At 34.4% G+C, this 24,304-nt stretch overlaps 1 protein-coding gene across 1 annotated transcript; it reads right to left on the bottom strand.

Moving 5' to 3' along the window:
- Positions 1 to 1,663: 1,663 nt before the first annotated feature.
- Positions 1,664 to 23,239, bottom strand: Glut1 (Glucose transporter 1). The gene is made up of 13 exons (XM_077446246.1): positions 23,081 to 23,239; positions 18,065 to 18,202; positions 17,897 to 17,992; positions 17,657 to 17,817; positions 16,626 to 16,750; positions 16,004 to 16,174; positions 15,777 to 15,913; positions 15,505 to 15,663; positions 14,161 to 14,373; positions 10,351 to 10,575; positions 9,102 to 9,241; positions 8,832 to 8,941; positions 1,664 to 1,758 (listed from the first exon to the last, which is right to left on the bottom strand). Exons 1-13 carry the CDS (start codon positions 23,222 to 23,224, stop codon positions 1,664 to 1,666), a joined length of 1,914 nt encoding a protein of 637 aa, XP_077302372.1. The 5' UTR covers positions 23,225 to 23,239.
- Positions 23,240 to 24,304: the final 1,065 nt, after the last annotated feature.

Raw genomic sequence — 24,304 nt, 5'->3', positions numbered from 1 at the left:
AGAAAGACGCGTTTGGATAGCTAGCTGATGATATTTTTGATTATTAAATTCCTCTAGCTTCATGTTGAAGAGATTCGATACTATAATGGAATCTAACCGGCGTATATTGGTCAAATATCAAAACGATCGGAAGAGTGGAAATGGTTCAAAATCAGCTGAAAAATTTTGCACGGTTAGGAATTTTATCTAACCAATCAAGTGAAACCCATCCGCTGTAGAAGACACTTAGCTAAAGCACACATTCTGTCCCTTACACCCCATCTCAACTAATATAAATGTTCTATTGTCTGCACGAAATGCTATTGGTCAAGAGGCCCTGTAAGGGATAGCATATGCATTTTCCCTAAATAAATTTCTACAGTGGATCAACAATACATAATAAAAGCTTTTAAAAGAGAATTTTTCTAAATTTATAACATATTTTACGATAAATTTAGTCACAAATCCCCCCTCTCCTGTTTACGCCTTTGCTTACAATTGGTGCGCCCCGTTCTACCAACTCGCAATATCTCGAGACGCGTTTTCTCAACTTTTCGTCTGTTTAAACAGGAGTTTGTATACTGTATACAAAGATGTTTTGTTTTATACATAATATATTTAATATACGAGACATGTTGTGATCATTCATAGATTTTTAAGCTACACACATTTAAAATATTAAAAAAAGGCGTTTAAAAATCAATTCTTACTATATTTTTTTAATAGTTTACTGTTTATCTCGTAAAATAAGTATGTATTTCACCACGTAAAACATTTTCGTATATGTGTTTTGTATATATACAAAGTCGACGAGGAAACACACCGAAAAAGTTGGGAAAACAAGTTTTGAGATATTGCAAATTGGTGGAATGAGGTATGTATGTATATAGGGAGAAATCACACAGGGATAAGCGGAAAGTCGTGTGCTTAGCTTTCCGCTCTGACGGGTTCCACATTTCTTCAAATATGGGATACACCGCTATCGATCACTGTCAAGCAAGGATAAAATTTTATCGAAAACACTCTAGGGGGTGATTTTGGGACTTGAATATGCTGGGCATGCCACATTCTAAAAGTATCTAAAAAAAAGCACGTGTCGCGTTCCTTCCTGTGTGTGATTTCACCCATACCCGCTAATATGCAAATAATGGAATTTCAGCAGAATACTGTTAACCATATTATTATGATCTACCAGAATGAATGATTTCGTTTCCCGTACATTTAAAGAGCCCGCCCGATACAATTCGTGAAATACGCCTTTATGAGATAAAAACAGTGTGCACGAAAACATTCAAGTGATTGTCTTTCCACCGCATAAAAAAGGCAATGGTTTGAAGTTGTGGAAGTTTCATACGTTTCTAATCAGAAAGTTTGAATTTTTGACCCAATTTGTATGTAGACATTTGAACTCTCTCTAACTATCAGTATATATATATATATATATATAATATGTATAATAATAATAATAATAATAATCATAATAATGATGGTAATAATAATGTATAAATATAAATTTAGAACATGTTGTTGGGGTGGAGGGGCGCTAGCGCTGGGCGTTGCTGGATCGCTTGAATCCGTGGCAGATGATGCGGGCGGCTGCCTTTCCGCGTTGGGTGATGATGGCGAGGGGGGCGGCGATCAGTAGGCGGTTCTCAGGAGAACTATGTTGATGGACGTCCCACTGTCAGACGCCGCCGCCTGCTGGGAAGCGTGGGGGCGGCAAGGGCGGGGGTGCTCGTCCCCTCCCCTGATCTCCATGAGATGAATGCTCCGACACAGCTGGAACATGCACACATCAAACGTCACACATCAGACGGACACAATCCGCCTACTCGACTTTTGAGTCTCATCTGAGGACTCCAAATCGACTGGTCGTCGTGTGCGTTGTGTGCCGTGTCTATGTTTATTCGTATGTGTGTGTGTGTGTGTGTGTGTGTGTGTTTGTGTGTCGAGTTAAGGTAGACCTACTCTCTAGTCAATAAGTTCAAAATCAAGAAAGTCAAAATAGGAAAAACGTATTAAAAGTTTCGAGTTGGGTTTGCTACAAATCGCTGTAAACGACGCGACTGCATCCTCATTTCAATTTCGGTATTTGACGTCTCGACGAAATTCGTGACTGTTTGAATTTAAGCATGTGCGAAAGACGAGTTATTCAGGGATACGGGGTCCGAAACACGAATTTCTCCGTTTGATAACCATGGGGGAAAATATAAGGTAAAAAATGGATTGGCAGGAAGAAGTTGTCTTGGCTTCGAAACATGCGCATATGGACCGATATGAGCGCCGAAGATCTGTTCCGAGCCGCTGAAGACCGATGAGGATATCTTCAAATAATCGATGAGGTGGTCGCCAACGTCCAGATGCGGACAGGGCATTGGGAAGAAGAAGAAATTAAGCGACAAAATTCTGATACTCAAAAGCAAAAAATGAATGGTAAAAGTCGGAATTCTCGACAGGTTGGACCCTCTAGGCTCGGAAGCAAGGCTCGGTCGACCCGCTTCTTCCTATCATTGGCTACTCTTTACGATACCAATAGTATTGCCGTGCCCTGAATTAACTCGACTTTTACCTGATGAAATACTCCGACATATACTGCCTGGTTCGCATATAATTTCGGACGGTTGGGTAAAAGCGGTTCACCAGGATAATTTCTTGGATCCAAATGATTGTGAAATACATACGCAAAATGTGGAAAATATGTGAAAAGAAAGATGAAGCGTCAATTTGGCACAACGCGTGCCCGCTTTGATTCATATTTAGATGAATTTGTATTGAACCACAAACGAATGCGTGTATATTCCATTCGCAATATGTGGAATATTTCCGTACGCACCCAACCGCCCGAAATTATATGCGAACCGGGCAGTATACGTCGGAGTATTTCATCAGGTAAAAGTCGAGTTAATGCAGGGCGCGGCAATACTATTGGCATCGCAAAGAGTAGCAGTCAATGCCGCGCCGATAATGACGCGCAGAATAGAAATTACAAAATTAAATAAAAAAATATTTGATTTTGCAGGACTGTTCATCAATAGAAATCTACTACGGTTTGTCAGATGTTTGTCTACTATGTTTTGATTCAGACCCACGGCCTCTATACCGGAAAACGATTGCTTAACCCTTTGAATGCTGACCAACGCCGATCGGTGTTTTGCCAACAAGTCTATGGACCTGAAAAACGCCGCTAAGCGTTGTATTTTGAGCATGTACTAAGAAAACAAGAATACCACCCACTAAGCCTTTCCAGGTAGCATTGAAAAAAAAATTCATTGAACATGGGTCATGTAATCCGTGTCAATGTTTGTAAAGATTCGTTTACACAGGAATTTCTGAATTTATGACCTAAGCAGAATTACCCGATGGAAATTCCTAACTGCTGAGTATTTTAGATTATGGCTTGGCATTTAGATTGTGAACATTACATTTTAACAACAATGAAGAAGACGGAACTGGTTTTGGAAAAATACATTCATTAATAGGCTTATTTTGTTTATTTAATATCGTTGCAAGATATATTAGAGAGTTTAAACACACCTTTACAAAACTCGAAATCCTCGGCGGTATTAGTTTAGGGTAGTAATCTAGGGTTTGTTTGGATTAGCTACAATTTTTATACCTGCTTTCTATTGGATTTCTTAATAATTCTAGTTGGAAATGTTGGCTAAATTTTCAGCGTGGCGGGCTTTCAACAGAAAAGACGTCAGCAATCAAAGGGTTAATGTAATATAAAGGGTCCGCGTACTATAAGTGGTGCAAGACTATTAAAAAAAAAATGTCGCTTAATTTGATTTTTGATACCTTTCTAATGTATGTATGTATGTATATGAACTAATGAAAAATAAGTTCATTATTTTATTTATAAAGACTATATTAAATTGTTAAATTTTGAACTTATTGAAGCTGGAACTTAAATTATCCATAACAGGACTTTAAAATTATGAATAAACTCTAATAATTTATTTTATTTGTGTAATAGTATTTGAATGTGTACTGTTTATGTATGTCAAGCGAAAATGTTTTAAATCGAATACAAATGCATGTATCATTGAGTGCACATTTCACTTATCAGCTATAATAGATCTCGAACATATTATACATACGTATGTAAGAGACTTCAAAAATATGTATAACATTTCTGTGCTACAGAACTACGCTCTAGTATAGATAATTTCGACACTCAAACGTGACACAAATCGCGTGTAACAACAGATCAATATTAAAAAATATATATAAAAAAATTAAAATACAGTGCGCATTTGTCCTCAATATATAAATGAGACTTTTTACGTGTTTTTGTGGTATTTCATTATATATTTCATATTAAATATATATATAATATGTATAAAGCAAAGCGGCCAAAAGCAAAACGTTCGAGTTCGTACGACGTTTACGACGATCGTCCGCCGAAAGTGAAGATGATTCTTTTACGCGATAAATACGATTAAATCAAAGGTATGGTTTAAACAATCTTTGCCAATACTTTGACGAAATTATTTTATGTAAAAGAATCAACCTCGCCGACAGTGGACGATCGCTAAATCAAGCAGTGCAAAATCTTTTTTTGTTTTATTTTTAGTTGATTGTATTTATTTTTTTTAGACTGTGTGCGATTGGTAAGAGCTTACCGAATCGGTGTGCTCATCCGACCAATAAATCAAAGCGTGTTTTCGTTATTGTTCAGTCGGACGAATACATATACATATACATATATACGGATATAATAGTTGTGCGTGGTTGACGTGGTGAGGTGTTCACATCAACAAGTGGTGATAAGATTAAAATTAAAAAATAATACATAGGTGCTGATTAGGTGTTATTTTTTTTCAATTTTTTTTTTTTAGTTAACGATGCCTGTACAGTTTGACCTACTGGTTTGTATGCTTATTTGGTAGTCGATTCTCATTTTTAGACCTTCGCCGCTTTTGGTCGTCCACGTTGCTCGCTTCTGATCACTCGCGTTGAAGGCGGGAAACCTAACGTATTCACCTTCGGAACGGAGAATGGATTGCCTCCGTCTTCCTCGATCTGAAGATGGAAACGGCGGGCCTCCTTAATACCAGCGACACAAGTGCAATGAAGGCGATCAAAATGGAAAAATAAAAGCGGCAAGCGAACTCATGAGGCGACAACGAATGGATGGACAAATATATGTTTATATGTACTGTATATAATTCAACATAGGCAATGTGAAGTGGGGCGATACACATGGCAAACTCGCTGGATGGATGGTATGAGAAATGGGCTCTACCTCACGGCACCGAAAGTCAAAAGATCGAAAAATCAAATATCGGAAGGCAAAGATCGAAAATCGAATGATCTTAAGTCGAAATATCAAAAATACCATGTAAAAAAAAGTTTTTTAAAAACAAACCTCTTTTTTAGTTTTGTCTATAATAATATTAGGATATATAAATTATTATTTTGAATGAAAAAATACCAATAATTTTATTTTACTACCGCCATCTATGTATAAAATGAATGACTACATAGACGTCACCCAGATTTAAAATTTGCAAACTTCAAACGCGTTTTAAACGATATTTTATCTCTATCGTAATGGCGGAAGATCCATTTGCTTATATTGATGACCAAAATGGGCAATATGGCAAAGTATGAAAACGATCGGATAAGAGGCAAATCTTTTCCTGAATCGTAAGTGAAACGTAAAGGAGGTTTGTAAAAAAAATGGTGCATGGTAAACGGTACTATGTATATATCATATGCGGTGAAATTATTTCTCTTTTTGTCATACAGCCTTGTTTAATGTGCGCACGCAGATACGCGAGGAAAATCCTGTTCCTCTTGTTCCTCTTGTATCCTGCTCGCGCAAATTAAGTGAGAATGTACGACGGGGGGGGGAGAGAGAGTTTTACCGCACGCCACTGATATACATACGTATATACTAACCGTTTTTTATATTTTCGATTTTTTGACTGTCGGTTTTTGACTGTCACCCTAAGAAATGGTGACCGGAAAAATGCACTCGAGACGTCCAAATTTTCAAACGAAATTCTCAACGAGAACAAACGCAATAGAATGCCACAAAAAAGCGTCAAGGGGTATTTTTATGTTATCCGAAGTGCTTACCTTTTTTTTGTATGGAATTCTATTGCGTAAGTTCTTTTTGAGCGCCTCGGTTGGTTAAAGTTGGGACGTCTCGGAACTGAGCTACTATTCAGTGCAAATTAGTGCTTTCCGGGAACCATGAGAAATACATAAGTATGAAAATACGTATGGTATAGAATCGATTTATCGGAAAATACGGTTACGCGTATTGCGGTACTACAGCCGATCCGATGAGCGTGAGACTTACGAAATATGTAGAGCGTGAGTCAAAATACGAAACACGAACTCAAAATTAACAAAAAATAAAAGTCAAATTCTACCGACCGCTGTACGCACGAACAATGTTGTATTTCTTGACCAAAATGCAATGCGAAACTGAAACGAAATGTAATTGGCCATCGCTGGTCAAGTGGGGGAGGGGGGGGGGTGAATGCGATAGCATGTACATTTTACGTAAGTCTCATGGGCAAGTCGGTTAGTATAATAAATGTAATAACACTGAATTTAAGTTTAAGTGTATTGCAAGTACAAAACTATGTAATTGACGTAATTATTGACGAAGTCTCATCTTGTAAAAACACTCTGCTACCAATGCAAACGTAATTCTAAAAAAATACGTGCATTTTGTGGTGTGGAGTTTATGTATACCGGCAGAAACATAAGTTTTAAATGGTTCGGTGACAATTTCGATACTAATAATAAACCTTGCTGATGATTCGGGTAACGACGTGGATTTGGAGGATATGGATATTGATTTGATTTAAATTTGATATTGTCTTTTTTTATTTCTTAAATGTTATTTTTTTTGTTATACTTTTTATATTAAACTATAAAGTAATTAATTAATGAATTATAGTTTGTTTGCATTTTATGCCTACATGTGTACCATGAACTAAAACTGTACAATATTTACTGCTGGTTAAACGATGTTTCTGCCGGTATACAATTTACACGCATTTGATTACAATACATACACAACTTATCAATAGATAAGACTTCGTGAACTAAAAGATCCGTACTACGATTTTTGTATAATGGATAATTATTTATAGTTATAAAATTATTTTTATTACAATTGAAAAATATCATATTGAGTATTTTAGTTTAATTATATGGAAATTCAAGAATATGGTTTGTATTTTTGTATTGATCAATTCTAACTATGTATGTGTATAAGTAATTGATCTTAGCAACACCGTTTTCTCTCAATTATACAAAAATTCTAACAATAATCATAATGATCGTTATTTAAGGTCTTATTCATTATTTCACAGATTTTATTTTTTTATGATTGATTAATCCGTCCCGATTTTTTTAGAGTTTCAACTATCGTCTAATTTTATTAATATAATAATTTGATGTGAAAACAATCGATTAAAGGCATTGCTAAATTATTTTCGAATTGAAAATAGTCTTAAAACACATCATTTTCATAAAATATTTCGTTTAAGCGATGAGTGTATGTAAAAAGTAGAGTTAGTTTATCATAAATAAGAATGAAAAGTGCGACATTTTATTATTTAAACTTACACGTATTCCTAAATGATCATAAAATATGCATGATTCAAAACAACGAAACGAATGATTGATGTTAATAGGCGAAATTGTGATTTAATCAATTGAAAATACACGCCATACAATTCATTCCGTCGATTACTTTTTATTTAATTTTTGAACAAATTTAATAGAGCTATAATTTCACAGCTACGATTTCGATAAACAAAATTATATAGAGCTTTAATTTCATAGCTCCGATTTTGATAGAAGTAAAAAGCAATCGGCGAAACAAACAGTGAAAATTTTGGTATTGATGAGTAAAGCGAGCCTGCCAATTGATCGAGGTGATTCAACCAGTAGATCAGATGGTCAGTGAGATATATAAGTATATGAGCTGCAGTATCGAATGGTCATTACTGTTAACGCGTATAATTTTTTATTTTTTTTTTGTTAACTTTTTGTTTACCATTGGCGACAGTTAGTGGTACGGTCGCGTACGCCGAGTGTCTTCTAAAGGTGTACGCAGTCGTCAGGCACCGGTGTCTCTCAAATGGATTTATGACTGCGTGATAGTATTATATTGGATATGTATGAGATTGAGAAGTTGACACACAAAAAAAAAAACACACACGAAAGGGAGCCGCTCGAAAATCGCACCCAGAAAATGTCAGAGATTCGAGAAAAATCTGGCGTGAAATTTTCGGACGGCTCGCCCTTGAGCAAATGACAATCAAAACTTTGCGACTATTATGATGTATGACTTTTTTTCAGATCGTATTTTAAACTTTTTCAATCAATTCAAAAAGTATCAGTTAGTAAGTGAGCCAAATCGGTGAAAGTATGAATTGATAATGAAAGAAGTTTTAATTTATGAAAGTCGATTTAATGATCATGATTGTTCCGTTGAAACGCTGCAATGTATGCACGTATTATTAGATGATGATATATATATTGCGCGTGTCAACGGATAATATATGTATGTATGTATTTATATCCAACAAATTGATTTTGCAATAGATTTTTAACATTTTTTTAAACAGTTTTTTCGCATTAAAACTCTATTGCGTTTTGATTCATATTATAATTACATATATTTGCTATTATTGTACAATTGGCGTACTATTTAATTATTGATGAATGTTAGTGAAAATGTTAATATATAAAAAATCGTTGTTGAAAATTTCGTACAATTTAGAATCATTTTGTAGGAAATTTTCATATTAATGTTTAGTAACAGATAATTAATTATTTTTTTGTACTGATATTTATGTAATTAAATTAATGCCTACATGAATCAGGTTTTTCTTCAACTGGTGCCGGGGGTGGAGGTAATTGCTGTTCTAGCGCATTTACACAGTTGAGCATGCTGCCATAAAGGCGGCTATCCCGTAAGCTACCTCTGAAAAAATACAATCGGAAATGAATAATTTAAAAATCAACAGGAATTGAGAATAAAATTCACGTAATGATAAGATTCAGTTAGGTTTTTAAGGAAAATTGAATTGAAGTTTTATTGTATATATTATATGTATGTACGTAGGTGTGGTTGCTTCACTTACCTGCCATTAGAATGTCTAAACAAGGCCAAAATTTCTTCGAAAGTTTTGTTTTTTGTTTCAGGAACTTTTTTATATGTAAATATCCAAAATATCGCTAGAAAAACGCTGAACGGTAGAAAAGTATAATTCTCCAATGCGCTCTGAAAATATTAGCATTCGTTAGATTGAAATCAACTGTGATTACAGTGTCTCAAAAAGTTATCAGTGACCTTAATTTTAACCATGAACTGTGTGTACCTATACATACATATATAATTTATGATATAAAATACATTTTTTTTATCAACTATCATTAGTTTTACACGAAAAATACTGTAATAATCAAAAGTGGCTTGCGAAAATTGGGAGATTTAATGTTTTAAAGTAATATTATTTTGTTTATTTACTAAAAATGGTGTTATAAATTTGTATCTCTTGACAAATTCTATAGTTTCTATTAAGAATTATTTCATATAGATAGGAATATAATGAAGAAAAGAAAGACATGAGTGGAGTCGTGAAAAAAACATAAAAACCGCGAACGAGCACTGATTTTTTCACAAAGCAGAACATTTCAAATAATTGTAAAATAAAATCGAATCAGAATAAATTGATCGAATTAAAAATTGATAAATGATTTTCAGCATTCTAATAAATACTCGATTCAATATAAATATGAAATCTTCAAGATTTTAGACACATTTTCAAACTAGCTCTCCAAGCACATGCTATGGAATTGAAAGTTTTCTGAGATGATGTTCAGTGATTAAATTTGATTGTGATTCGCTGGGCAAGTCATCAACTATTGAATGCATCCAGAAAAGTATGCTCGGTTATAACGAGAAGATACAGGAAATGAAACACGTGATTGAAAGTTGTGACTATGTAGAGTAGTCGATACAGTGAGGCGAATTTTTCAAAACATTAAGATTGAATTACACAGATGAAATGCTAGAATAGTGCTGAAAAGTTTAGCTACACGTGAAATATGTTAGGAGAACGTATCGGGAGATATTTGGAGAGGTTTTCAACTAGCAAATGATTGGTTGTTAGTTCATAGATTGAATCTGATATGTAACTATTAAAGATTCTTTCACACTGACATTGTGTGTATGTATGTATGTTTGTATAACATACCTCAGCCTAGAAATGAATTTATATTATAATAAGCTACGTATGACCACGCATCATGGGAGTCTTAGAGCAAATGTGACAGTTCTAGAGTGCAGCCTGTGAAACTGTGCCTTGTGGGCCTTCTCAGAATGCTTACTTTCATACTGGGGAATCCGATTCCCACTACGAAATTGGCCATCCAATTGACTAGTACTGCTATTGCCATGGCACTGGGCCTGGGTCCCTGCGAGAACAGCTCTGCGGTGATCATCCATGGGATGGAGCCAGGTCCGACGGCGAAGAACACCACGAAGCTGAGCGTGGATACCACCGACAGGTAGCTCATCCAGTCTATCATTTCCTGCACATAGCCAAAGAACTCCTATCAGGCGGTAGAATCACAGTTCTTCCCCGACGCGTCGAAGGGTTCTTAGCTCACACTTGTCGCCCACCGCCCCACGTTTGTGTCTCGGTGCATCGGCACGTGATTATGACAACAAAACCAAACCAAACCAAAAACCAAAATCATAAAACACGAGTTGAAATGTACACAAAAGCTGTCACAGGTGATGAACAATACATTTGCGATGGATAGCTGTCCCGATGCATACTCTCTATTATTCGTCATATATCGACTTTTTCCAAACTGAGACGCAATCATTCGAGCCCGTCGCAATGCTACATAGTTGGCCAAATTGGCAAATGCATGATTGGTTGCATCCACTTGTCCAATCATACAATAATTCAAAGCGGGACTTCGTGTCTTTTCGAGCCGCTTCGGTTGCCATATGATTGGAGCGGTGACCGGAAAAATGCTCTCGAGATATATAGTTGCACTCTCTAGAAATTCCAACCTTTAAAAGATGCTGAAGGAGAACTAACGCAATAGAATTCAACAAAAAAGCGTCAAGGGGTAGTTGTGTGTTATCCGAGGGTGCTAACCTTTTTTTGTGAAATTCTATTGCGTAAGTTCTTTTTGAGCGCCTTTGAAAATTAGGACTTAGGATACTGCGCTACTATTCAGTGCAATTTATTGCATCTGTCCGGGAACCTATGGGAGCAATAGGTCGCGATAGTCTCTATTTCGCGATATATTAAATAAAACGTATCATATTACGATTTTGCTATTTTCTATAGCTATAAAGCGTGTATTTTAACATTTTTTAATACACAAAAAGATTCAAATTTAGTAGTTTGCTAATGAAATTTAATAGGCAAAATGCTTTTACACAAATAGGTAGCCATTCAATGATTATGTATATGATTGCAGTGTGTAATTGGGTTATTTTATACGTAAAATATGTAAATAAAAGCAATGTAATTACTAATGTAGTTTAAATTGGTTGCATGCTTCTTCCAAAACTGCGTATAACATTCGATAATATATATTTTATATTTTTGGATAATAATGGATACTAGTCCCAAATATCATTTGTTCGGATATTGAATATGAAATTGGTAAAATATTCAAATAATCAAATATATGTATTACATATTATACCGATGTATACAACTACAGGAGAATTTTGTTTTTTTCTTGAATAATAATTCAATCGCTTAGACATGACTAAAATATATGAATATTTTTTTTTTAAATAAGAGTGTACATCTTTAATAAAACAATGAAAGAATACCTGTAGTTATTCTGACAGTATTTTAATATTATCCTGTAGTCTTGATTTTCAGCAAGTAATTTTAAAATTTATATAATTTATTCAATTTATAATTAAGTAGTAATGATAGATTATTTTTACGATTGGAAAATTTGCCTGTTAATACAATATAAAAAAAAGGAATAGTTTTATAAATATTTGAATATTGAAAAAGGGATCAATATATTCGATTATTCGATTTAGACCCCTAATAATAACCAAAAAATCGTTACCGATTCACGAATATGGGATTAAAATTGATTCATTTGAGATATACACATAATGTAAAATGATTATAAATAAGCCATTTTTTAACAATTTAGAGCAGTGTCAAAATGTGATCAAAATGAATATTTTTATCATGTTTATGTTAAACGGGTCTGAATTGTACTGTGATCAATTTAAATTTCAGCATTTGTGCCAGATTAAAATCGAGACTGACATATCGTTATATCATTGTAAAAAATTGATTATTAGTATGACGTAAGGCTACGTATCACGCTTTAGTTTGGAATGCATAGTTCGATATTGACGATGATATATTCGAAAAATATCATGAAAATGTTTATTTGTATTACTAGTGTGCATGTTTTGAAGTTAATTTGACTGTTGATTGGATTTTAAAAGTGTAATAGCTTTAATTAAACGCTATAATACGGATTTAATACAATCAATAGAAGTCAATCAATGAATCAATCCGTATGTATATTGGTGACTTTCTTATGCCAAATTGATATTTAAATGCTATGTAGATTTGTATTGACTTTTCGAACAGCTTTCCATCTCGTATGTGTGAATGTGTGTGTGTGTGTAAAAAACGTGCCGGTACATTTTCAGAGATTATTCGGCGAAAATGAAGCGTTTTCCACCGAAAAAAAATCAAAATAAAAATTTTCGGCCAAGGAACATGGCAAAAAACGCTCCACTTTATACACTCGAACGAATCTCTGGTGGACGTGATACATATTTTTATCGTCGTGGTTATATTTAACATATTGTGTGTATGTGTTTTTCAGGAACACTTTTTTTCCACATATTCACATATTTGCACATCGAGTGCTCTTTACAAAGTGAAATATATATAATATAATATATATATATAAACATATATATGTATAATAACATGTGTTTGGTGCGCTTGTGTGAGTGACAAACCCCCCGTACACATTCGGGAAAGTCGCTCTTGAGGGAGGGCAAAACGCAAAAGAAGCTGTGAGGTGAGACAAATAAAAAGAATGAGTGCAATCAAGGCTTTTGAAAATCATACAAGATGATGATGATACGTGTATACTTTCAGTAGTAGTGAGTTTCAAGTATACGCGTATATACACATGTGTGTGTGTGTGTGTTGGTGAGTGAATGATTCGTATTCCATTTTATTATGTTTTGTATTGAAATGGTGCTTGTAACAAAATGACGCCCGCCATTTTGTATCATGTGGGTGTTGATTTGTAGTGATGATTTGTGGTCCAGAAACAATATAATTAAAACAAAAAAAAATAACCAAAAACAGTTAAGTAAAAAATATATTATTTGTGTATATAATATATGGAATGGATAAATGAGTACAACATGACAATAGGCACAGTTGCTCAGTGGATGCAAATTAATCAATAATGCATGCACATATTTTTTTTTATAATATACAATATAATAAATCAATCAATGTTGTAGAATACTTGACAATTATTTTTGTATAAAAATAAATTTTCTTTTGTTTTTGTAATGTATTCTCACATGAACAAAATATTGCAACATTTTACATATATGATTTACAATTTTCTTACCTTCTGCTATGTTATGTAAAGAAATATATGATTATATACATTTTATATAAATTCAACTAATTGATATTCATCAATTTTTTGTATTGTAGTATTCTTCATACAAACTTTCATTTTATGCTTATATGTATACATATTTGATTTTTACTTTTTTTTCAATCTCATCAAATCTTATATGTATATTACATTTTTAATTAATACATAATTATCTGTAATTTATATAAATTAATAAATTGAGTTTCAAGTGAACTATATCATATCACCAATGTCGCCGGTGTTGAAAAAAATATTTTGTAAATAATTTTAAAATTTTATTTAAATTTATTTTAAAATCGAACTTTTATTAGATGCCAAAATATACAAAGATTACAATTTTCAACCAATTCCCGATCCAAAATGGAAGTAACTAAATTGACGCTTCAATGCTGGCAACACGTCGAGCTTGCTTAGCATCTTCGAATCGTCATCATCATCATCATCATCATCATCATCGAACGGGGAAAGACACCTGTGTGGATAGAATGACTTTACCTTTATCAGAAACGATATAGTGATGAAGATGGAGAAGATGAACATGCCACCGAGGCCGTACAGATGGAGAGTTCTCCTTCCGGTGCGGTCCATCAGAGGCAGCGACACCAACGTCATGCCCACCATGATGGCACCGATACCCATGGTGGCGAACTTGGCTGACTCTTCCGTCAACCCTGACGATGTGAACAGCGAAGTCGAATAGTAGAACACCTGAACGATAAATAGTCATATCGATTTAGGCAAGGTCATCATATTCGTCCTTTCATTTGGTATCTAAGTCGGGCGCATATCTGAGGGGCAGTGGAATTTGCAGATCTTAAACTAATGACTATAATCAGACTTTAGCATCTGGACACGATTGATCCAAATTTTGGAAATGAAATCATTTTTTTTTTACTCACATATGTGGCTAAAGCTTAAGGCTGTGCGAATTTAACAATGTATTCGATATTCTTGATGATTATGAGTACGCTGCTTGCTTAAGATCTGGATTGCTCCTAAATCCAGATCGACTGTTTTTTGTTAGAATCTACCGATTGATCTAACTCAATTGATATTGTAGAATCAATAAAATCGGCATCCCCTTCCCCATTCGCAATTTCAGTCAGTACGAACTTTTTAAATGAGTACATATGTCAAGTCAAAACCTTGAATATGACTGAAGATCTTAGCTACAGACGAATGATTTTATTTGGTTCTTCGATTCAAGAATTGACAAAACATCCTCAACTGCCCCCTTAGAAAAATGTGACCCTTTGAATGCTAAACAACGATATATCGTTTTTTTTTTATTCAAACGGCGAGAATTGCTAACAACTATCGTTGTTGACGTCATAACTGTCGTATTTGAATACTTTTTTGTGAGCCAGTGCATAAGTGGTATGAAACATTTTATACATATTTATACCAACGCAAACTTTATTTTGCACCCGGGTAGTTTTATAATTATACTATTTTGTATCTATAATAATATGTAATAGAATATAGAACAATAGCAAATATAACAGAAAATCGTTTTCTACTATAGAGGTCACGAGCTGTCTTGCAATTAAATGCAACTAGAATGCCCACCAAATGTTTACAATACCCGTTGAAAATAGATCACAAAGTCATAAACTGTCACCCCGTAGTGCATCTCACTCGCTCGCATTTACAACCACGAAATAAATAGAGAGAGAGAGAGAGAGCTACCAAATACCCGCTTCAACTGTATTATTTCAAATACAATGCACAGTAAAGTGTGGCACGATCGGCCAGTGAAGTTTTTATATAAAAAAAATGATAAATGTTAGCATTTCTCGCTAGGATTTAGATACGCTCTTGATTCTTATGGTTTATTACCGCATTGATGCCACTGAGTTGTTGCGACAGTTGCATCACAACACCGATGAGCAGAGGGGCTCGCAATGTTGGCGAGCATAAAAGCTCGCGCATCGATATGGAAGCTTCAGCTTGCTGGGCTCTCTCCTCTGCCCTCATCTCCTCGATGTCTTCTTCTACCTGGAATTCAAGGTGATTTAAACTAGATCGTCTCGATCCTTTGTTGTTTTGCCGCAATTCAGACAAAATAGCATACCAACTCTATGTCTGATACAGTGTTCAATATGTAATACCTGGTTGTTAGCTCGTAGTCTTCTCAGGGCGCGTCTCGCCTCCTCCTCCCACTGTCTCGTGATGAGAAGATATCTCGGAGATTCCGGACAAGCTGGTAGCAGCACCAACTGGAGCACAGCTGGACAAATCGCGAGACCTAAAACGTCGAGACATGCCAAATTTTCAACATCCATATCATTTGAAACAGTTGGAGCTGTTATATATGCATATATGAACCAATATTTACCGAGTAGGAGCGGCCAACCGTCATCAGTACCTAAAATTTGTTCTATTCCGAGTACTTGGCTGAGTAGGAGGCCTACTGTAACGGCAAGCTGGTTGACAGTACCTAGACCTCCGCGTAAATTTAACGGGGCTATTTCTGATATATACATTGGCACCAATGATGTATTAAGTCCTACAATAATCAACGAGAAGTTAGACCAGAGCAGTTTCTGCACGCCATCTCGATCGTACATCATATGTAAATGTATCTGTATCAACCGTGGACAAGTCGATTTGAAAGTAGTGAATAGAAAACTTGTACAGGGTCATTACCGACATGTAGCATGCAAAGCGATGATGATTGTTTCATACAAAAAATAAAATCAATATATTCCATAATAATGATAGTATAAATAGAGCATGCTGTTTGAACTACATTGATATCAAAATGAAAATGCAGATACATTTAAAGTTGTAATATTATTAATTTATAATATGTATGTATATTACATATATTAAAACATCAAAATATGAAATGCATTCTATTGTATAATAATATATGTATGTATGTACTAATATTTGGGTAATTTTGTATTGATTTGTTTTTTATTGGAAATTTTATGTGAACATTGAATATGACTTACCGCAATTTACGCCAATTATAAAACGACCGAAGAAAAGCATTTCATAAGAATGTGAAATTTTAGTGAAACCCATAAGACAGGCGCCACCTATGCCTAAAACATTATTGAGCAGTAATCCTCCCTTTCTGAAATTTTCAAAAATTAAAACCAATTTCAGTCTGAAATAAGAATTTATTTATTTTTATCTCACGAGGCGTATTTTTTTAAATCGAATAAATGTATGTATTAATGAAATAATGACTAATAAAATTAAAATATTACAACTGTATTAATGACTAATAAAAGTAAATGTACATACATATATCCATTCATGTAGACTATTTTCGAGTTAGGAAAATGCTTCCATATGAATGAAAATTGCGAGATAAAATACGCCAACATGAAAAAAATTTAATTTTCTTACATAATGGGGAAAATAAATTACTCACAATTTTACGTTTGAAGATAAAGAAAGAGATACCAATGACTTCAATTTGTACCGAATCGAAATATCAATTTCGATCTGCTGTCCACGCTTTCAATTAATCATTTACATTTTACAAACTCCTACCGTCTACATCTGGATGAAAATGATTACATACCATCTTTCATGTATTATACATTCATTCATCTGATCTAAAACATTTTTCATACTTCATCGCATATATAACTTTACCTTGTGTACATAGATTTGGGTATCATTCGAGAATGTCCCTCATCCATTACCAATTGCCATTTCAATCTTCGCCATACTATGCTTTCGATATCTTCTTGTTGTACATATATATATATATATATATATATATGTACTTCTCGTTGTATATATATGTATGTATGTATGTACATGTGTGCATATATACTAAGTAAAAAACACTCCGCTAAATTTTATGCAGTTTATAAAAGTGCATCAGTTTCACATCCATACCTAAATCATCACTAGCAAAGCATCATATTGATAAAAAAAAAACAATTGCATTGGAATTTTCGACTAACACGGATTTTATCTTATATATATATATAAAGATTTATCTTAGAAACTAGTGCGATTTTACCTGCCAAATCGATTGGCAATCATTCCACCGGAAAAGCCTCCGAGCATACCACCGATAGCAAAAATGCTAACGGCCACGGAATAAAGTTGTTTCACAGAGTCCTCGGGTATGTCTTTGCCGTACCGGTCCTTGTATACGTCCTTCATGAAATTTTCAATATTCTGAAATATTGAAAAGACATTACTAAGTATCGTCCGCACGATTTTGATGATGTATATCAGGAAAAAATGGTCAAATCACCAGTTCGGGTGCGTTGATAACTCCGGTGTTGTAACCGAACTGGAGCATACCAAGCACTGCGGCCAATATTGCATACGACAGGAAAAACGTGAGACCCTGCAAATTGGACAGTGTTAGATTGATATGGTGGTTTAGATTTTGTATTTTTGTTTATTTGTCGGACGTCACCTGTTCGAGAAGTCGTAATTTACGCCTGTGAGAATGTTCTTCGAGACGATCGACATACTCTCGCAGCTCTTCGATTTCTTCCTTGACGGCTTGGACAGTATCTAGCTCATGTTTAATTGCTACCATATCCCGTTTAACCTATATTTTTAGCATGATTCGAATATTTAAAATAGTTTATAGCATAAAAATCAATTCCAAAGAGTGCATTTTTTGTAAAATAATAAATGTGAATTCAAAAATAAATAAAAACGTAGTGCAATTTTGAAATAGTCCAGTGGTATTTACAACACCTTGTTTGAAATTATTGTCAAGTACATATATGCATAATTCCGAAATGTATTTATGTAGATAATATATCGCGATGTAATTGACTGTGAAGAGATTTAGGTATTGATTAAAAATACAAAAGATTTAGTAATATTTTAGTTGTTGAAAATTATTATTCTGTGTTTTTAATACAAATCTGAAATATAAAATAATTAATTTTCAGTTTTCGTAATTTGAGGTAATCCAATTAAGAAGCTTCCAGTTCAGACTTAAATTTTCACAAAGGCGCCTTTTACATTTTTTAAAAATTAATATCTTAACGTTGTATTCTTATCATTCTGTTTATCCAATTTGTGTTCGTGTTCAAGTTTTAATTTAATATAATTTACTTGTAAATTTAAAATATGACAGAATACATGTATAAACCATGCCTCATTCTATATGTATACACGTTCTCACAAGTGCCCAATGTATTTAATAATAATTTATTTATATTATAAATACACAAAAAAAATGTACGTCAAAATTAAGAAATAAATTTAACTTCGTATTTAGAATAATTTTGTCCCATAGACCAACTTGTAATAAATAGGTAATCATTTGACTATATTAAGATAGACAAGTAAAAATATATGTAAGTCTCTCATAAGGTCTCTGGGTACATACATTGAGTGGAGAGGAAAATGTGAATTTTGGATTTCCCACAGTAAAAAAGTGGAAAATTTGCGTCGTATCAAGAGAAAGTTAAATTAAAATGTCAAATTTTAAGTCAAAATTGTTATTTCGACCTGCTCACATAAAATTCACATATTTTTTTGTGCTTAAATAAAGATAGATACCCAAGGAAGTATATATTTTTTTCCATATCACCGAATTTCATTAAAAAAATAAGAAATCCCTAGATAAGAGTCTGGGAATATCTAGAATGACTAGGTGAGTTGTCGTAAAGACACGCGAATGAATTTTGAGCGCAATACGAATCGGTTCAATTTATCCACAATTTATTTAAGAAAAATATGTGGCGACGAGTATGAAGTATGAACTTTATAAAAATATATTATTTTTTGTTTTTTGAATCATTATACAATCAAAAGCGTTAAAAATGCAGATTGGTTCATAATAATATTAAAAAAATTACAAATCGCACATATATTCAACTCGAGTTTTAAAATGTGTTGGACAAAGATGTATTTCAATTTTTATATGAATAGATAGATTTAATATTGAAAATTTGGAATTTTCAAGAAGAACCTCGATAAAACGGTGGAAAGTTGAAAAAAATGCATTCGAAATAATATCGACACGCGCGATATGAGTATGAATTGAACTTTATTTTAAAACAAATTCGTTTTTATATCAATAGATAGATTGAAAAAAATAGCGTTAATTTAGAATTTTAAGCTCGAAGCTTGGCAAATAGACAGAAAGTTGAAAAAAATGCATTTGAAATAATATCAATACGCGCGAAATACAATTACTTTAACGATTGTAGATTTCTTTTTAAATCAAATACCCAAAGATGAATTTCCGTTTTTATACCAATAGACAGGTTGACTATCGTGAATTTAGAATTTTCAAACCAGAAGCTTGACGAATAGGTAGGCATTTGAAAAATATGCAATCCAAATACATTCGGAGAAAAATTAATTTAGATTGATACAAGCGTGCGAATGTAATCTTGAAAATAATGTGTATTTATCAAAATATATAAAAAAATAGTATTTAAAATGTCATTAAAAACAAATTATTTTAATGAAAATCTCAAAATGTTGGCATTTGATATCTTCCCTTCCTACGACCGGGCCTCAGCCCATTGTGCATTATTTGAAACCGATGAAATTTCACATTAAACGTTCTCTTGATACGACGTTTTCCTAGGTACTAAGTCTTAGGTTTCGAAATCAGGTCTATGTAACTGTCGTACATGCAAGTACATGGTAGACTATCGAATATATTTTTAATCAAAAAACTTCGGGTTAAAAATTCGGATGTAATTGCACGTACAGAATGCATATGTTTGGGAGGGTAAACGGATTATTGCGCAAATTGCAATCGCGCGCACGGCTATATTTGCCACAAAAAATGAGAATACGGAATATCTGGCTCCCGAATTCTTGTTAGTACGATATTTCGCGTGGATAGCTTTTGATTTATGCAGTTTTTGGAGGCCAGATGTTCCGTAATCGAGATTTTAGTGACGTGTGTGAGATCGCTTTTTTTCGGAATAATCACCGAACGTATGTGAGGTTGCACGTGTACGTATATCCATATGCAACTGACAAGTTTCTCCTACATAAGGGATAATTTTCTCAAATAAGGGACTCACCGTTATCGATTCTTGTGAAGCATAAAATATCACCGAAGGATAAAATATCACCGAAAAAACTCCGGGGGGGAGGGGACTTTACCATGTATATGGGCTAGAAACCGGGCCACACCGTGCGATTTGCAAACGACTTTGTTGAGGGTGACCAGACCAATTTATGCAGTTAAATTGGGCATGCCCCACCTGTCAACTTCTGTGTCGCTCATTTTTCATACATTTTTTCTGGTCGCAACTATTCGGCTGGCAAAGTTGCGCGGTATGGGTAAAATATTTGCATTTTTAAACGAGTCTATTACGATTATTTTTCACCATCCGACACATACCCCCGGCCAGAAACCCCCTGAACATTAACCCGCCGTGCAAATAACCCCCGCCATGGATGAAAATTGTTTATTAATAGTAATAAATAAGAATAAATTAAGTGTGATAGAGCATATTGAATTTCAATTTATTGTTGTAAATGGTGTAACGACAAATCACTCACGGATTTTACACTCAACTTAAATCGATAAAATACAGCAAATAAATTTTCAATATAAAGCATTGTCAATAAAACGAATATGGGTAATACACTCTGTTGTCGTCACTACTGAAAGTACCGATACCGGTGGTATCGGTATTTGACCGAAAACCAGTTTTTGGTACTACCGGTACTATAAACCAGGCGCGGCTCGTGCATAGGAACTGCGGCGCTGCAGCACCCCCAGAAAAATACAAAAAAGCACATTTGTATACATTTACAACTTGTGAATATAATTTAAATAAGAATGATTAGATATTTGACATAATCATTATTAATGAGTATGTCAAATATATCTGAAAACAAGTTGTAAATGCGATATTTTTGTAATTTTTCTGGGGGTTCTGCAGCGCCGCAGTTCCTATGCACGAGTCGCGCCTGCTATAAACTAAATAAAAGCTTTTGAAAATCCGCAGATTTATCAAAATAATTGATCTGACTTTTTCAAACGATTGCAGTGATCATAATTTACACGTTAATTTGAACTCTATATGATTTGATACATGTGTCATTGCATCGATCAAAAACTATAAACCGTTGAGTGTAAAATCCGTGAGTGATTTGTCGCGGAACCGTTATAAATAGAATAAATATCAATTTAAAAGACTTTTAGTCATCAGTTAGCGTTCGCGTTCTGTGGTATTGAAAGTAAATCTTAATAGAAGTATATATTATTATTGAGTCTTCCTCACGGGCCCGAATGTGAAACGCCCGAAAACGCAAATATCGGAAGGTAAAGATCGAAAATCGAAAGATCTTTAGTCGAAAGATAAAAAAAGGATGCATGGTAAACGGTACATACTCACGTACATACTCACTTAATTTTGACGAGCAGGATACAACAGGAACAAGAGGAACAGGCTTTTCCTCCCGTATTCTACGCGCGCACATTAATACGGGAAGAAAAGTTTTATGTTTTATGTTATAAAAATACGTTTTCGGGCGTTTCACATTCGGGCCCGTCACAGAGACCGATTATTATTATATTTTAAATATTTTTAAACTATCCATAATGGAATTTGTAAAATCGAGGAAAGGAAAAGAATAAGCTTATTGTAAAAAACTAAATGTATGTAAGCTTATTTGAAATCATATTAACAATTAGATACAACATAACTTCTTATTGAATACTTATCTCGCAGATAAAACTCAGTGAAGAGATATAATTTTAGCAGTGAAATGTCAGATCTGACATATTTGGCCAAAAATCAATATATATCGTGTATTACCTTACAAGAAGCTACACGCCAAATTTGAAATTTATATATACATATGAGAGTTAAACTATAAATATTTATATATTAGATATAACGAGAACCTATAGAGCAAATTTTATAAAATATAGAGTGAATTATAAGCGTTTAAACAATTAAAATCTGAAATGGGCATATCAAGGCGAAAAGGTTGAAGATAGATTATGGTAGCTTGCAAGACGTCACCGTACCCGAAATTGTGGATATTTGATACGCATTGTATACGATATTTTATCTCCAACGTAATGGCAGATGATACATTAACGTATATTGATGACCAAAATGAGCAATATTGCAAAGTATGAAAACGATCGGATAAGAGATATAAAAAATGACCCCTTACACGAAAACCATGTGAATTGTATAAGAGGTAAGTAAAAAAGAGATTAAAATATGAATGATTTTGGAGTTTTGTATATTTTAAATTATTATTATTGATTACTAACATTTTTAATGGTCTAAAACGCTATAATGCTAAAATTGACAAAAATAGTTGACCAAAATACGTGTGTCTCTTGAACGATTGGGCACCTTGCATTTCATCGATACGCACGCTTCAAACGTACATACCTGAACTACTTTAATACTGATTGGGCACTCGTGAACGACATTCCGGCATACATCAATAAGTAATAGACAATGATTCTGACCTCGGAGACTTCCGACTGGCAGGACTCGACGCTCTTGGTGAGTTCCTGCAGCTGCGTGCGTATCTCGCAGAGGGCGACCGTCGTCTCCAGCTGGCGGTCGCCCCTCTGCAGCTCGTCCAGCTTGGCGGACAGGTTCATGCTCATCACGCTCACCTGCCTCTGCAGGCTGGACCACCACCACAACAGAAAACCACACACAGCCTCAGCAGGGGGGAGGGAGAGGGGCTGGAGGGGTCGGGCGGGTGAGGCCCTCCGCCCCCTCCTCCCACATCTATACGTTGACTTCCGGCGACACATCGACCCACCAAATCAACATCGAAAAACAGTCAGAACGAACGACCGTCGCCGGGTCAGACGCATAGATGAAAGATAAAATCACTTTTTTTTTTTTTTTTTGATGACTCCAAATATAGCCCCATATCTCAACCAACAAAACCCTTACGAAAAAAAAAATAGTAAAACGTGCAACACCGCTGTTTTTTTTTTTTATAAATACAATATACCACTTATACAATATAAACAAGAATATAAAACTATACTTTAATAGTGATAAAAATGTCTGATGAAAATGAGAACATTCAGCGAAACATAAACATCTACTCAAATGTGATGGATTCCTCTCGACATTTCAAAAAAATGTAAATGATTCATGATGGGATGTGCACAAAACACAGCAGATCAAGTGAAACAACTCATTTATCAAAAAAAATAAATTGATAAATAAACTAAAAAGCGGTAGATACCTTGAAGGGCAGAATACCATCGCAGCATCCCTAAGCTAAAATCCACGCTCATTAGAAGTTTGATTTATTTTTTTTTAATATATTTAATTTAATGCGCGTTTTTTTTTTGGTATAAATTCGGCAGTGTTGTCACCGGTAGGCTTGTTGGCTCTCCCGCGCCTTAGAGGGCTAAGAGGGAACCCCTCGCAGACAGCTCGATCCACCTATTTCGGAAACATAGGGCACTCAGTCACCACCCTGTTTCAGAGGACACATCATACAACTATCCTGGCAAGGGAAGGTTTTTTTTAAGGGGGGGTTATGGGGGGGGTGCGCGTAGCCGGGAGGGCGCGGTCCCCTGGGTACCACGGGGGCCCCCGCATCCGCCCCGTCCCGGGACACACGCAAAAATTACCATAAGATGAGCATGGTCATCATTCCTGTGGATCATGGTGTATCGAATTAATTTTTAATAAAAAAAATTAAATCCCGAAAATCCCGA

The sequence above is a fragment of the Arctopsyche grandis genome, chromosome 2 (assembly GCF_051622035.1).
Source record: "Arctopsyche grandis isolate Sample6627 chromosome 2, ASM5162203v2, whole genome shotgun sequence".
Lineage (NCBI taxonomy): Eukaryota > Metazoa > Arthropoda > Insecta > Trichoptera > Hydropsychidae > Arctopsyche > Arctopsyche grandis.
This window is presented reverse-complemented; position numbering and strand designations above follow the sequence as displayed.